General features: G+C 40.8%; 1 protein-coding gene across 1 annotated transcript; it reads left to right on the top strand.

Annotated features, from left to right (window-relative positions):
* The first annotated feature begins 1,118 nt into the window (after nucleotides 1–1,118).
* On the top strand, nucleotides 1,119–15,710 carry plppr3b (phospholipid phosphatase related 3b). The gene is made up of 8 exons (XM_036587273.1): nucleotides 1,119–1,468; nucleotides 5,640–5,747; nucleotides 6,013–6,198; nucleotides 8,094–8,223; nucleotides 10,518–10,713; nucleotides 10,949–11,006; nucleotides 11,505–11,678; nucleotides 13,128–15,710. The coding sequence occupies exons 2-8, from the start codon at nucleotides 5,667–5,669 to the stop codon at nucleotides 14,391–14,393; spliced, it is 2,091 nt and encodes a 696-aa protein (XP_036443166.1). The 5' UTR covers nucleotides 1,119–1,468; nucleotides 5,640–5,666; the 3' UTR covers nucleotides 14,394–15,710.
* Nucleotides 15,711–17,285: the final 1,575 nt, after the last annotated feature.

Raw genomic sequence — 17,285 nt, 5'->3', positions numbered from 1 at the left:
TATCTGTTTCTCTGCATACTTTGTTAGCCCCCTTTTATCCTGTTCTTCAGTGGTCAGGACCCCATGGACCCTCACAGAGCAGGTACTATTTGGGTGGTGGATCATTCTCAGCACTGCAGTAACACTGACGTGGTGGTGGTGTGTTAGTGTGTGTTGCGCTGGTCTGAGTGGATCAGACACAGCAGTGCTGCTGGAGTTTTTAAACACCTCAGTGTCACTGCTGGACTGAGAAAAGTCCACCAACCAAAAATATCCAGCCAACAGTGTCTGAAGTCATACTGTACAGCAAGAGATGAGCTATCGTCTCTGGCTTTACATCTACAGGGTGGGCCAACAACGCAGGTGCGTCTAATAGAGTGGACAGTGAGCGGACAGTGTTTAAAAACTCCAGCAGCACTGCTGTGTCTGATCCACTCAGACCAGCGCAACAAACACTAACACACCACCACCACGGCAGTGTTACTGCAGTGCTGAGAATGTTCCATCACCCAAATAGTGCCATGGGGGTCCTAACCACTGAAGAACAGGGTAAAAGGGGGCTAACAAAGTATGCAGAGAAACAGATGGAATACAGTCTATAACTGTAGAACTACAAAGTGCACCTATATATATATATATATATATATATATATATATATATATAATTTTTTTATAAATTTAATTTGTTAGGGACATAAAATACAATTTAAACCCACACATGCTTACTTTATGTGGCTATAAAAATCTCTGTTAATTAATTCAGTATTTACAGGTCTAAAACTTTTGTCCTGAGCTTGTGCTAAAATATAATGTATTTTTTTTTCCAGAACTCTACTGTAAACAGTTAGGTTAGCATTCCTGGTGCAGTTTTCTGGCAGGTTCTCTCTCATGTGCTAAACTGACCAAATGAGGTTCAAGAGACAGAACATCAGACTAATTGTAGCTTTTCCAGTTTTATCAAGAGCTTTTATTAGGAATAGGTCACTTCAGATACCCAGAGGGACTTTACAGTGATATTAAGTCTTCAGATGATCGATTATAAACACAGAACCTAGCAGTAGGTCACCGCGCGCTGAGGCAGTCTGGTGCTTCGTGTTTGCTGAGGGAGAGTTTTTTTTCCCACACTCGTCGCCCACACACTTCATTTTCTCTCCTCTCACAACACCGCTGTCTATCTTTCGACTCGTTCATTACTGACTGTAACTCTGAGCTCCAGCTCCGTCTCTGCTGAGAGAACAGAAGACCTGCACCCCCCCTTCAGTGAGAAAAACACCCTGGCTGTTTCTCTTCAGCCCGGCAGCCTCAGCAGAGGAGCCGCTTCGTGCTCGCTGTGAAACGTGAGCAGAAAGAGGAATGAAAGCGGAGAGCTCCGCAGTGTAACCCGCGGAAGGAGGAACGGCTTTAGACACCTGAACGGAACCGCAGAGGTCCTGTGGAGAACATTTACATTGATTTTGGAGGTCGCGTCCATTTTTTCCCCTGCTCAAAGGTGAGTAAACCTCTGTTACCTGCCTGTACTACACCGTTAACGGTGGGCTAGTGTCAGTGGAATGAGCAGTGTTGTCGCAGTGAGGTTACAGTGGGCGAGCAGTGAGACTTTTGAACAGCCTTCCTCTCACGTAGTGCTGGGTCTGAATACTATTTACACCCTTTCCTGCATTTCCACTGTATATTTGTTCAGCTACGAATTAATAGTCGTTACTTCTCTTTCATGTTGTCTAATTACTGCTATACATTCCGTGCTGTAGGAAAACCCTCCGCCTAAAAATATGATTGTCACCAGTCAGTCAAGGCAAAAGTGGATTTGAGGGAATTCACTGAGGAATTGCAGATCAGTCAGCGTGATAGTAACGTGTAAGGGAATGCGGATATTCTCACCATATCCTGGACTTTCAGACTGGACCCTTCTGCCCAGTTATTCGAATTTATTATCTGTTTTTGTCCGCAAAATAATTCCTCACTGACAAGTCTGTCTGTATCTATATACTGGTATGTATAAGCCAGTACTCATACAGAATCAGCTGCATTGGACCATTTTGTTCAGTCATTTCAGAACAACATCCAACAGAATGTAGAAGCTGAGCTGTTGTCACTGTTTCAATCACTGCCAGTAAATATAGCCCCAGTATAGAGAGCATTTAGGGCTGAAAGATGAATCATTTTCATGTTGAAATTGCAATTTGAGAGAATTCAATTTTCAAACAGCAAGAGCTGCAATTTTAATTACAGCCTATATCATTAAACATGGAGCTTGTGATCTGTCTGTGAATCAGTTAGGTCAAACAAAAGCATTTAAAGGTGAACAATATGATATTTTATCGTTATCGTGATACATTTTGTTTTCGTTATAAACTAACCGGCAATCTGGTGCACTGCCTTCAAGCCTCAAGCCAGAAAAAATATATATGCTGGTCTTCTTGGCCAAAGTAAGAGGCCCTTAATTTGTAGAAAATAATTGCAATTTAAAGGGAAACTTCATCCATTTGACAGAAATCCTACATAATTAAATGATTAAGATGTACACAAAGTCATTCAGAGTGGTTTGATGTAAAATGCTCCATTTTAGAGAAACTTACCAAGTCAGAATTGTTCACAGTGGTGGTGATAGGAACCAAACGTCTGAAGAGTTTAATGCCTCTAAAAGCTCCCTCACAGAAAGTTATGACATAAAATGGTTATGAAACTATATACATATACATATGATGACTGAGACATTATTTTATGGTAGTTTTGTGATAAAATTTTGGCCTAAAATACATTTTAATCAGTTTATTTTACTCTATTCATGGTGGAGGGATACATGAAGGGTGTTCTGAGGCAATAAAGTCCCCACTTATTTCAGATTCAGATTTAGACTATTTTACCCTCATCAACATTACATATAAAAACTCGAAAGACGTGTGGGATCACTGGTGGTTTTGGACAGGAAACAAAATGGCTATGTTTGTGTTGTAGACATGGCGACCCCTGCTTTCTGTCATCACCGCTGTAAAGAAATCAAAGTCTGTCATTTTCTCTACAATGAACCACTTCACATCAAACCACTCTGAATGACTTTGTTTGCATCTCAAGGACTGAATAATTCAGAAATTTTGAAAAATAGGTGGAATTACCCTGTATGTCCTTTAAATTGTAGTTGCAATATTGGTTAGAAAAAATTGTTCAGCCCTAAATGTATACATTGTAAACTAAGCCTAAATGGCATTGGCAGCCCTGCTCAGTCAGATTCACCTCAAGTGCCTAATAACCACACACTGTAGCACTGGGAACAGGATGTACCTCGGCTACTACCTTAAACTCCAGCTCATGCACGAGGCCCATTTTAGGCTCATTTCGTCTGAGAGAAGCTCCTGTGGGCATACTCGGTTTAATTAAATTGCTCTTTATTGGAAGCCCTTCAATGTCACGTTGGATATGTGACCACAGACATCGGTCTGTTTGAGGAGCAGCCCAGTGCCTACACACACACACACACACACACACACACACACTGACTCGGAGAGCCTCTCAATACCGCTTTATTGCCTGGAAGGCATATGTGCCTCCTCAAGATAAACAAAGCTTGTCTTCATGAAAAACAAGCACCCTGTTAAGTTTAGCCAAGCTTCACTTACTCCCACTTGAAAGTTGAGTGCATGTCTTCAGGCCAAGAGTTTCGCTGTTGGTTTTCCCTTAAAACGCAACAGCATCGATGTGCATCGTGGTCTTGTTTGTTTCCTTCTTTTTATAGTCTGACCGATATGAATGTTTCATGATACTGACATTAAGGAGGAAGGAAACACAATATCTGATAACCTTTTCTGATATGGAGTACTGTGCAAAAGTCAGAGACCACCCTAAATTTATTTTATTTTCCAGCTATAATGTACAAATTATGTATTTTTCAGGAGAGATTTTTGACGTACACAAGGAAGAGGGGAAAGTCAGAGCAAAATAAGTGAGAAACCAGGAGTTTCCAAAATTGGAGTTCAAGAAAATTACTAAAAAGTACAGAGAAAATGGACTCTTAATAACTGTGCAGGACTAGGTAGGCCACCAAAACTGTCCCCATCAGATAAATATTACTTAAAGCTGTTGCTTCAGATCTGAAAAAGTCTGCAGGTGTTTCTGTCCTTCCTTCCACTGTGAGAAGACAATTCAATACTGTGAGTCTGAAAAGATGTGCAGCTGTCAAGAAACCCTCACTGAGAAAAGAAATAGAAAAAGAAGAACATTTGCAAGTTAAATCAAAAATCCAGACCTCAACATCACAGAATCGCGAGAAGAAGAAAATGCAGCCAACCTCTAAGACTGGACTTTGAAGGTGTGGCAAAGTGTCCGTTCGGAATTCTTTGAAGCCACTGAAAGCAGCTCTCCCAAAAAGAATGAAAGCTGTAAAAAAATGGAAAACCACACAATGAACACTGTAAATTTGCTATTATATTTAGTTGTTAAGGCTTCTATGTAATTTTCTCTTAAATGTTTTTTGCTTTTTTACTGATGCTGAAAGTGAATAACTTGTACTTAATGGCTGTTTTAACTGGATATTAAGTAAATGAAGGGTGGTCTCTGACTTTTGCACAGTGCTGCAATTTAACATGGTCAAAAGTTAATCATACTCCAACAGTTTTAGTTAAACAGAGCTTTACTGACTGATATGTTTGTGAATTGTCAAGTGTCAAAGTTCTTAAATAGGAGAAACTTGGAACAGAGTTTCAAATAATATAAATATTGGGCAGGCTGCAGAGCTTTACAGGATTCTTAGTGTTTCTCAGTTTCTGTTAATTCTTAAATTTTGTAATTTTCTCTTCATTAAAAGTTAATTTTTTTTGCTGGTAACGTCATGCCTTTGTTAAAGTTTAGATGTTGGATATAGAGTGCGTTTACAAGCACTTAATAATCCGATAACAGCAGAAAATCAGGTTTTGTCAGTAGTCCGCATTTGTATGCACTTGAGTAATCAGATAATGTGAAACTCCAGGTCTTCATGAGTTAGACAGTAATCAGATGTCTGCTTTGCAACCAGCCAATAAACTCACAGAAGAAGACGTGACGTAAACGCACTCATATTCCATATTTTTGTCATTCTAACCATGATGTTTTACGTTTACATGTACCAGTTCAGCTTATATTGCTGTAATAGATGTACGTGGTCTTTACAAATTTGTCTCTATGAAGTTGTTGTTTCTCTTCACATCAGAGCTATCTGTTCATTAGAATATGGAACTGAAAGTCACTGAACGTTGTCTTTATTTTTATATTTTTTGCCAGTATTGCTAAACCTGCAGGGCCTTAATATCGGCCGATGTTATTGGCCATCTGCTATATCGTCAAGCCCTGCTATTCATTTTGAGAATCTTCAGTCAGAAATCATTTGATTTCTTTTTCTGGGGCGCGCACAGTTTTTCTCTGCACCTCTATCATTCCTTACAGTAGCATCAAACGTCATTATTTTCTCATTTTCCAATCTTCCGCTATCGCAGAGAGGAGGATTTTTTTAGACTAGAAATAGCACTGCCTCTGGTCTTTTTCCCATCTGTTTCTGTAAGAGATTTGATAGGATTATTCTGCCTATTGAAATGGAGGAGAACTGAAGCGGTTTTAACTGCATGTGTCTCTGCGAGAGGACCTGACTGCATAGCAGCTAGTAGAAAATTAACCATCAGCTCATTTCTCTTTAGGTCCGTGTGTTTTTTGGAGAAGCCATAATGATGCCCACACGAGAAAAGATCAAGAAGAAACCCCCCAAAGACAGCTTAACATTATTACCCTGCTTCTATTTTGTAGAGGTGAGCTCCGTCGTGTATTGCCTTTGGGTGCTGTCTAATGATATGTGATTAGTCATTTTTCCTCCCTAATTACATTGTGGTTTGGCAGCAGTCTTTCAATGGCCATTCCAGGACAGTGCTGTGCATTGAGAAGCAAAGTCGGTGGCAAGGCAGATGCTGCTGCAGCTTTAGCTATAATATAATATTACAGTGTATTGGTTTCTAATAGCCTAGTAATTAGGTTCTGATTACAGTGCTGTGAGCCTGTTTCTCTTCTGACCTCCAGCTGCCCATCGTGGCCTCCTCCATGGTGTCCCTGTACTTCCTGGAGTTGACAGATGTGCTGCAGCCGGCACAGGTGGGCTTCCGCTGCCATGACCGCTCCCTCAGCATGCCCTACGTGGAGAGTGGAGAGGAGCTCATCCCTTTGCTGATGCTGCTCAGCCTGGCTTTTGCCGGACCTGCTGCTTCTGTGAGTGCAGTCAAATACTATATAAGAAAACTCTGCAACTCCATTTACTTGTTTGACCCCTTAAGCTTATTTAAATCTGCTGCCAGAGGAATTACAACACGTGCACATCCACATTAGCTATAGTGAAACATTGGTGTGTAGAACCAGTGCTTACTGCGTGCTGCTGAGATTTATGTTACCATGTAAAAGATGCATGAGGTTTCCGTCATTGTTGAATGCACTGTGCTTTTTTCAGAGTGAATGTTCGAGCTCGTTTGGAGCGCAACTCAGACAAGTGTTTATGTATCTGATTATTATCAGAGTAACAATAAAACGTAACCCAAAAAACCCCAAAGATCTCCAGTTACAACGAGTAACCTGAAAAAATTTGATTGGTATGCCATACCTGCGTTATGAATGACTGTTCTCTAGAATGCTCTCTGTGAGTATGTATAGTGTTCTCCCTTCCATTTACACTGTTCTAGAATGCCCACCCCCCCCTCCTTTCACAATGTACTAGAAGGTCCCCCTACACTTCCACTGTTCTGGAATATTGCCCTACATTCACAACCAAAACCATTAACCCCAAACATGTGATTGCTATGCCATACCTGTGGGATTGTTCTCCACAGTTCTGTCTTTGTGTCTTCCAATTGCACTGTTCTAGAATGCCCCCCCCTCCATTTATGTTGTTCTTGAATGTTCCCAGTATACTCACACTGTTCTAGAATATTGCCCTACATTCACACCCAAAACCAATAACCCCAAACGTGTGATTGGTTTGCCATACCTGTGTGGGATTGTTCTCCACAGTTCTTTCTTTGTGTTCTTCATTTACACTGTTCTAGAATGTTCTCCTCTCCATTCACACTGTTCTAGAAGGTCCCCCTATGTTCACACTGTTCTAGAATGTTGTACCTTTTATCCCACTGTTGTAGAATGTTCACCCAATGTCTCATTTGGTTTGTCAGTTCTTATTCTGAATTCCACGGAATTAAAGTGACTGCCAACATTAGAATGCTGGTGTTTGTTTGGATTGTGATGTCAGTGTGTTCTGGCTTTTTTTAAATTGTCTTATTGACACAATTTTTTAATGCCATTAATGTATTTTCCTAGTTTGACCTTTTGAACCCCCTGTAGGCTGAAGCCCACCTGCTCACTCTTTGTATATTTCTCTGGACATGAACTACATGTACTCTATTGGAAATCACATGATTTTCATGTTCAGGTTTATGTGAACCCTGCATTCACACCATGAAAAATGTGTTCGAAGTAATAAACATTCAGATGAAGCTTATTTTCTCCGCTCATATATCTATAACAAAATACAAAATACACTGCTTTTTATAAGGAAAAATTCTTACTTTGCGCTTAATTATGATTTACAAACTCAAACAAATGTGATTAATCCTGATGAACTGCACAAAATAATGTGATAAATCTTGATCATTTATTTTAATTGTTTGATGATAGTGTTCATGACAGTTCATGACGAATGGACCAATATAAATTTTGATCTAAGGATGTTTTTCTTTTCTACATTTTCTCCTTCTTCTTTAAAAATGGGCATTTCCAAGATATTTCTTCTGACAGCGATGATCCACCAGAAAAAATAACCAGCGGCAGCTGCTTTTGAGTACAGGATAAGCTCTTGACTTCTAAGTCTAAAAACGACCCTCAGCATAGATTTTTTTGAGGTATTTTGTTTTGTGTGTGTGTGTCAAAGTTCTGCATTCCCATCTAGCTGAATTTAATGAACACAAGATACCACAGAGAGAGAGAGTGTATGTTTTTGTGTGTGTGCTCTAACCCTGTTGTGCTGTGTTTGAGGCCAATTAGCTCAATACTATAAGAAAGATCCTTGCAAAGTATTCTGTGGTTTGGATGTTCTGTCTGAGTGATTGTCTTGTGTTTAGATCATGATTGGAGAGGGCATTGTGTACTGCATGCAGTCCAGACTCAAGATCCGGCCTGGTAACGAGGGGAGTATCAACGCTGGCGGCTGTAACTTTAACTCCTTCCTGCGCAGGACGGTACGATTTGTTGGTAGGTGCCTGAACTTCACTTACTCTAAAACTAAGGCCAAATAATACTGTATTTGAACAAACCATGATATGTGTTTCCCAAAGCAAACTCCAAGATAAGGCCTTGAAGCTGTTCTTTATCTCCTGAGCAAGTTCCAATATCAGTTTGGGATTTAGGGCTTTTTCATCCCAATCTCATTTGACCAGAAATACTTGTCTCTTGCTAAAATGAGAAGTTAGAAACTACCCATAGGAAAACTTTGTCACTCACCAACAGGGTTGGGATGCAACTGAATACAAGTATTCAGAATACATATTCAGAATACAAAAATCAAGTATCAGCATTCCGTCTAAGTTATATTTTCTAAAGGTAATATTCAGAGTACAGTTACCTTTTAAATTTGTACGAGAATACTTTTAAAATACTTACGCAATAAGTTTGAAAATGTATATCATCTTTAAAAGAAACACAATCAGTGCATGTTTTTTAACCATTTTAAAATCAGTGACTCCAAAGAACAACCCAAAAACTGATATCTTTGCAAACACTGAGCTCTGCTAAAGCCTGAGTAGACTGATAAATCGATATGATGATCAGTTATTAATCTCAGTGTTACTGAGCTCTGCTAAAGCCTGAGTAGACTGATAAATCAATCTGATGATCAGTTATTAATCTCAGTGTTACTGAGCTCTGCTAAAGCCTGAGTAGACTGATAAATCAATGTGATGATCAGTTATTAATCTCAGTGTTACTGAGCTCTGCTAAAGCCTGAGTAGACTGATAAATCAATCTGATGAACAGTTATTAATCTCACTGTTACTGAGCTCTGCTAAAGCCTGAGTAGACTGATAAATCAATATGATGATCAGTTATTAATTTTAGTGTTACTGAAATCTTTTGAGAAATGATTGAGCTAGGCAGTTTCCTAGTAGTAGACATGTTCATGAGTCATAAGCTTAGCATCAGTGTTGTACTGGCCCCATTTGTGCTTTTCATGGAAAATCACATAGCTTCCCACTTTATAGTCAAATGTGCAAGGTTTTGTTATTGGAATATATTTGCTTAGTTCATGAGACAGCAGTGGGATTATTGGAGCTGCAGTGGACTAAAGCCAGTCAAAATACTTGTAACTTCATTTAAATGAGTGAATCTTTCATGAAATATATTCAAATAAGAATTACGTAAGGAAAAACTGCAACCAGTAATATTAAATAACTGTATAAATTAAATAAAATGACACCAGCAGAGTTTTTCCCATCTGCCTTATCAGTATGTATTCTAAATGTATTCTGAATATGTTACTTTTTAATGTATTTTAACGGAATATGTTTCTGAATACCTTTAGGACTGTTTAGTCAGTATTCAATGGCCATCACATCTTTTTCAAAGTAGTCTGCCCAACATTGCACATTATGATATCTCGCTGATGTTGTGAGAGTTACAGGATCTTTTAAGGATCATCTAGGGCTCATTAAAGTCTTTAAGGATTTAAGGTCCATATAAAACAGTAATAAGATGGAGGAGAGACTGAGTTGTGAGACACACTGTGTTACACCTGAGATGATTATTTCAGCAGCATTTTAGAGTCATGAGTGATAAAAAAGATCATAGTTAAAGTCTTTCTTATGGCTATATCATTTTTAAGGGAAAGCTGGTCAGTCCAAGACTTACATGAGGTAGAAACACTTGCTATGGGAAATTATTTCAAATTTTCAAAATTCAGTTAACACTGAAGTGTGGCATTCATATGGCTTCATATGGCTACACAACACCTACGTAAGACTTTCATGACAACTGAAATCTAATCAGACGCTGACAAAGGCTTATTCTAACAAGCGTCAGTTAGACAAATTTGAATTTGACAAAAGCAGTCTTTATGACAACTGATGCTTGTTGGAATACACCTTTATAAATTTGTATGTAGGATTATGTCAGTTTTAATAAAAGGCTTATATAGGTGTCATGTATCCTCACGAATGTTGCCCTTCAGTGAAGTGATACCAAAACTGAAATGTTATATGAAGCTGTAAAGACGTCCTGTCTGCCAGAGTCAGTGAGGTTGGTCATAAAGGGCAGAAACTTTGCAAGATGGATTACTAGCATGGATTACAGTGGTGATTAGTCAGAATTAGCAACAGTGAGCACTATCCCCTATCTTACTGCACATTACTGTATTGGTAGCCATGTAAACAAAACCAAAAAATGGAATATTTAAAGCAGGTTTTATATGCACTTCACTATTTCACGTCCTTCAAGTGCGTCCCTTTGATACCAGGCTTATTCTTTATTGATCTCTTTCACTCTCATCTCTTCAGGTGTTCATGTGTTTGGTCTTTGTGCCACGGCGCTGGTCACTGATGTCATCCAAATTGCCACCGGCTACCACACACCCTTCTTCCTGACCGTGTGCAAACCCAATTACACTCTCCCTGGAGTCTCGTGTGAGAAAAACCCTTACATCACTAAAGACATCTGCTCTGGCCAAGACCAGCACGCCATTATCTCCGCCAGGTAATCCCATGTCCCCCCAGGAAGTGGCAGGGGATCAAGATAATAGCCGATAGCCACTAACACAAAGCCTTAGTCAAAGAGGATTTAGAATTGGTCCTATTTTTGCACTTTATGGTTTTATCTCTTTTGCCTTACCCTTAATGCTCATAATCAAATCTGTTTTTATTTGCGCCAAAAAAAGAACTCGTTTCCATGGTTTTGTCTTACTCTAGAAATTTGCTTTCCTTTGTGGCAGGAAAACCTTTCCCTCCCAGCATGCAACTCTTTCTTCCTTTGCTGCTGTTTATATTTCAGTAAGTTTCTTCGTCCCAGTGTGAATGTGCGTCTGTTGGGTGTCAAGAGCAAAGCTAACAATGTTTACTCATGCCCCACTTAGCAAAGTTTGTCTGGATGGCAAAATGTTCCTAGATGAATACAAAATGTTAGCCAAAAAGCTTAACTTACAATCTGTTTGTTGTAGATTTTTAAAGTTCAAAATCAGACAATACTCATGAATTTAAATGTATTCTCATGAGCTTGGATCACATCAGTTCAGGGAGTTTTTGTTGCATGCTCAGCTTTTGGTGTTCAGCAAAGAAAGGGAAAATTAATTCTTGATAACAGCTTCCTATTTTAAAGTACCTGGCAGATCCCAGGAAGCGTCCTGTTGTGCAGCAGAGTAGATAAGGCAGTCACTTCCCATTATCAGCCCCCCAGCCTGCACTTATGAAATTACCAGGAGTTGCCAGGCTGATAGATAGCAATTTGTGCAAGCTGGTCTGGACCATCTGCTGCGTTCTCTGTTCCTGTAGATGTACTTCAACTCCACTATCTCAGACAGCACCAAGCTGCTGAAACCTGTGCTGGTGTTCGCCTTCGCTATTGCAGCCGCCTTAACGGGCCTTACTCAGATCACTCAGTACCGCAGCCACCCCATCGACGTCTATGTGGGCTTCTGCATCGGCGCTGGTATCGCTGCCTACCTGGTGAGCTGTTGTTTCTTTTACGTCAAGAATGATGCTCACAGGGCAAAGATGTTCTTTGTTCAGCCTCACAAGTGAATTGAATTGAGGACTCCCATTCATTGGGGACTCCCTAATTATGCCCATTTGTATTGTTATGAGTATCTGCTGTCTTACTGCAATGTATAGTACTATGAAAAGGTCAGAGACTATCCTTCAGTTATAAAATTTCCAGTAAAAATGGCAATTAAGTATAAGTTATGCAGTTTTCAGGAAATGTTTCAAAGGATATTAGATATAGGACAATCCACTTACTCAAGGAAGCAGAAAGTCAAAAGAAAATAAGTGAAAAAAACAAAAAAGTTTCTAAGTGGACTTATTTGAAGCTATTTGAAGCTATATTTGAAGCTATAGCAAAAGTGGGACTCCTAACAACCATGCAAAACCTGGAAGACCACCAAAACTGTTACCATAATATAAAACAATAGTTAAACCTTTCATCTTTGAGAGGTAAGAAAAGATCCACACTTGCTTCAGATCTTAAAAAATCTATAAAAGTTTTTGTCCATCCTTCCACTGTGAGAAGACAACTCAACACTGTGGGTCTGAAAGGATGTGTAGCTGTAAATAAGCCTTTACAGAGAAAAAGAAATAGATAAAAAATAAGAAAAATAGCAAATCAAACAAAGAAGCTGCTGCTGTTCTCAGAACAATGGGCTGACCACCCCAGCGTCCAGACCTCAACATCTTTGAATGTGTTTCGGATTACTTAGAAGCAGAAAATGCAACCAACTACTAAGACTGAACTTTGGAGGTGTGGAAAAATATCCTTGCAGAAAATGACAGCAAAGCTCCTGAAAAGAATGGAAGCTGTAGTTAAGGCAACACACTAAATACTGGAAAATTTAATAGTATATTTTGTTGTTGAGGCTTCTGTGTATTTTTCTGGTAAATATATATTCATTAGTTTTTATCCTGATGCTGAAAATGAAGAGCTTACCTAACAGCTATTTTGACTGGAAATGAAATAAATGAAGGTTAGTCTGTGACGCTTGCACTGTAATGTGAGTCCTCCCTTACCTAAGTCGGGGAAGATTTCCCTTTTCCACTCCTTGATCTTTTTTTTCCTCCCTGAAGGAGACTGTAATGTCATGCTGTAGACGCATTCTTGTCAGTGAAGCTCCAGCTTCCTTTGCTTCCACTCATATCTTTTATGATTTCCCATGTCATCTTTCTCTTTACTCTGCGTGCACTGGCGCAAGTCAGCAAAACAGAAACCCTGCTGAAAAACAGTTTCTAAATTCAGAGTGGATAGGCAGTAGTAATGTTGTGTGCTTGTATGCACTGTTTAAACAGAAGTACAGCACATTGTTTAAAACAGCAGTGGTCACCAGTGTCCTTTTGCCTGTTTTCATCAAACCATTGCTAATTAGAAAATGATTGTCTAACTTGAATCTGCTCGATTGGTCTCAGGCGTTCCATGCTGTGGCTAACTTCAGACCAGCAGAGGACAATGTTTCCATCCCTGCCCCTCCTCCTCCAAAGGATGCCCTGAGAGCTCTGGCCCAGCGAGGTCACGATTCTGTCTACAACAAAGGCCATGCCTCTGAGAGCAATGAGGAGATCACATCACCAGCTTCATTGGATGGACTCAACCGGCCCCTGCAGCGGGAGAAGGCTTCCTTGGGCAGCCTGAAGCGAGCCAGTGTAGATGTAGAGCTCCTTGCCCCACGCAGCCCCATGGGTAAAGAGACCATGGTGACCTTCAGCAACACTTTACCTCGGGCCACGGCTGCCGGCCCTGAGGAGCCTGTGAGGCGTCTTGTGACGGTGCCCGTGCCCGTACCTATAGACCCTATGCGCTCGCAGCAGCTGGTCTCCGAGTGGAAGCAGAAGTCTATGGAGATGCGTAGTGCCAGCTTGCAAAGTGAGGAGGGTAGTAAGGAGAGTTCTGAAATGGACGAAGATACTGCTGAAGAGGAACATGCACTATCCCCCTTGTACACCGCCACTGTGCCACAGCCTACCAGGCCAGCGAATCCACCAGCTGGGGCAAGGGTGGTGATGCCTCCTAGGCCACCAGGACAGCCCTCTGTCCCTCCACCAGTGTCTCCCAAGAGTGCCAGTACCCGTGCCAAGTGGCTGTCCATCACGGAGAAGAGTGGTGCCAATGTTCCGGCCACCCTCAGGGCAGGGAACCAGCCTCGCATCATGCAGGTCATTGCCATGTCCAAGCAGCAGGGTCTTCTATCCGGGACGGCCAAATCTTCAGAGGCCTCATCCTCTTCCGCAACTTCTTCCCTCGCAGGCACAGAGTCACCTCCCTACCGCCCCCCATCTGAACGGGACAGCAGTTCTGGCATTGTCACGGTAGACGCCCATGCGCCCCATCACCCGGTAGTCCATATGGTGTCAAACCCTGTTAACCCTTGGGAGTGGAGAGGGACTTCAAATGGGAACATGACTCCTGAGTCATATGAACTCAATGACCTGAACCGCGAGGGCTCACGGGGCTATCGTCAGGTCAAGAACAGCTCGCCATGTTCTTCCACCAGTGAGGCTGACCACGAGCCGCCTCGGCCTCACCAGCCTCCCCAGCTGCTTCAGATGGATCAAGCCATGGAAGGACGCAGCCTGCGGCGCAAAACCCCTTTGGTGCTATTAGATCGAGAGAGCAGTCAGAGCGAGCAGGAGAACTTCTACAAAAAGCTGCAGAGCGGCCGACGTTTCAAAGAGTGACGGGGCATTCAGAACAGCCAAATGCATGAATGCTGATGCAGGGTGGACCGATCTCGCTATGCATCACTCAGACTCTCTGTCATTTTGTACATTTTATTAGTTTCAATGACTCTGTTCACTGGTGAGTGGAAATACCTGAGTGGATTCATGAGGGAAGGATTTATCCCAAGGCTCTGTTTGAGAATTGCTGCTTCAAACAACCTAATGAGCACAATGGTTTTCATCACACTTCCGCTAGACTGGAATGCAAACAAACCTATAGCACCAAGGCTCAATGAAGAACATCTACATTTATGTACTGTATTTACCAAAATCTCAGATTTTCAATTTTAAACATTATGAAAGGCAGACTGTAAATTATGGAATTGGCTGTTTTGTATTGTGGCCTTTTCTCTGTTAATACTTGATTTGAAGCACATTTGTGTGTGCCTATGATGTCCAGTGGATTTCATGTGTTTGTGTCCTTTAGTATATTTATTATCTTAGAAAATACTGCCTTGGGGATGATAATGCTCTAAGAATTTATGGAGTTTAAATTAATTGAGCTTTTCATTATGAAAGAGAGAACTGAATTTCTTTCGCTTGCAGAAATGTTTGACTCAGAAATGCTAAATGAGCTATCAATGAATGGCATTTGATGTTAGCAATTCAACAATGTTAGCAATTTTGAGTCGAGTGCACCTTTACAGGGAAATTTAGATCATTTTACTAATGGAGCGCACACACTCGTACCCTGGCTACAGTTACTATTGCTGAAATTGACCAAAGATGGCCCCATTAAAAAGAAACTTTGGGGTAAGTTAGCACAAGTTAGTAAGAAGTCTTGTGAAGGGTGAAATTATGCGTCTTCTTATGTGTGGTTTAGGGAATGGTTTGGCATAGCATGTTTGACTGACTCAGAATTGGAGCAGAACTCATTGCTGTATTGATTTAACATCAAGTTCCACATGTCAGAATGATCTACTTTTCCCCACAAGAAAAGTCATATCAGTTTACAAAAAATTACCAAGAAAAATTACAGTTTTTATCTTTTTGAATGAAGGATTGCATTTTTCTCAGCACTTAAAAAAAGCACAGGAAAGTGCCTCAAGTGGCAGGTTGGTTACAGCAATAGGGGGGTTGCAATGAGAGTGTTTTAACAATTGAGTGGGATTCTTTATGACATTTGCAGTCTCCATGTCTTGCTTATTTCGCTGGTGTAAGAAAGCCTGCGGCTTATGCTCTTGTGCCGGCTGACTACTGCATGTTATGTAAGTGGTTGTCAAGTTGGAAGTTCAGCCTTGTCACAGTGATGAATTAAAAAGTTGTTAACGGCAAGTGTCTTTGTATTGTGTGACAGAATACAGTACACTGAGGCCACAAGATTGCTAGTGAAGTTACTTAAGATTCAGAGAGCAGATCATTGTAAATTGTGAGTTTGATTCCTGGCAATACAGCAATCTGTAGCCAGGCATCCAAGCTCTCTCTGGGTGGGCAGGATGGCTTTGCCTTTCCCCCATCACCCAACACAATACTAGGCTGTTAGCTGAGTTCTCCTCTAAGTGTGTTAAGCTGCCCAACGATGTGTGGCTGGCTTCACATGTTTCAGAGGAAGTGTGGGCTAGCCCTCACCCTCCCAGCCTGGTAGCATCCTCTAATGGGGGAGACAGAGATAGTGGGTGGAATTGAACAAGATTAAATTGAGAAAAATTGGTAAAAACCACGATTCCATAGTAATAACATTGGCTAGCAATTTACACAGAGAAAGTCAGTCAGTCTGAAGTCTTTAACAAAGTCTGAGACACAGGCTCTACTCTGGGCTCTGGTGGAGTATAGAGTCTCATGATTCTTCCATATGAGAAAGTGTAACATTACAGAGAAGCTAACTTGCATATCAAAAACACTAATATACTGTACTTTCAAAACTTTCAAATATGAAAATTCAGACTCTTTTTGGCCTTATTTGACAGTTGGGTAATATACACTTTTTAAAAAGATGGTTCTTTAATAGTTCCTCAGTAAAGACAATGGTTCTATATAGAACCATGAACATTTAAGGAACCAACTGCATGCTGAGTGCATCGTGAAATGGTTCTTCAGATTGATGGAGCATGTGTTGTATAAAGAACCTTTTTGAAAAGGGTTCCTTATAGCACCAAACGGGGTTCTTCTATTGTTAGAGGCTTAACATCATAACAGTAGGAGAGCCCTTTTTGGATCTATATAAAAGGTTCTAGAACCATCTGCAACACCAGAAGAACCACTTCACCATATCAAGAACCCTTTAAGTACGCAAATGGAAATGGTTATTTTGAGTGTTCATGGTTCTATATGGAACCATTGCCCTACTAAAAAAACGCTCAAAGAACCATCTTTTTTAAGAGTGTAGCAATGACAAAAAACTTTTCCTAAAATCACAGACACGGTTTTGGCCCAGTCACGATCAGTTTGACTGTCGTAATCACATAAGCACAGGGTAGGATGAATAACAGTCCTCTGCGCTTTCACACTGGTCCTTTGAAACAGTCAGAAAAGGTTTGTTTTGTTTGTGCTGGCACTGAGGGCATGCAGTGTGCACTTGAGATTATTAGTGTGAGAACAGCCTCGGGCACACAGCACTGTGTGGCAGTGGCCGCTGGAGGCCCAAATGTGTACACTCAGCCCTGGAGCAAGTCCTGACAGAGAATGCAAATAGCTATGCTAGCTAGCCACCAGAAAGCACAAACATGTCATGCATACAGGGATTTCATCATGTATCCCACGAGAACGATTTAGCGTGTGGAATATAAGGTAACACTTTAGTATAATGCTCTTTTATATACCCCTATAATGTGTTGGTTCAACCGTATCAAGGCAGTAGCTGGTAATTATTGGGCTGCCCATTACTACTTTACTAAGCATCAACTAGAGTGA

Source organism: Colossoma macropomum, unplaced genomic scaffold, assembly GCF_904425465.1.
Source record: "Colossoma macropomum unplaced genomic scaffold, Colossoma_macropomum, whole genome shotgun sequence".
In the NCBI taxonomy this organism is placed as follows: domain Eukaryota; kingdom Metazoa; phylum Chordata; class Actinopteri; order Characiformes; family Serrasalmidae; genus Colossoma; species Colossoma macropomum.
Note: the sequence above shows the minus strand (reverse complement) of the source record. Positions and strands in the feature narration are given on the sequence as shown.

Coding starts and splice junctions, on each gene's coding strand:
- plppr3b (XM_036587273.1), top strand. CDS start 5,667: ATGATGCCCACACGAGAAAAGATCAAGAAGAAACCCCCCAAAGACAGC. Junction 6,199..8,093: donor TTGCCGGACCTGCTGCTTCT/GTGAGTGCAGTC, acceptor TCTTGTGTTTAG/ATCATGATTGGAGAGGGCAT. Junction 11,007..11,504: donor TTGCTGCTGTTTATATTTCA/GTAAGTTTCTTC, acceptor CTGTTCCTGTAG/ATGTACTTCAACTCCACTAT.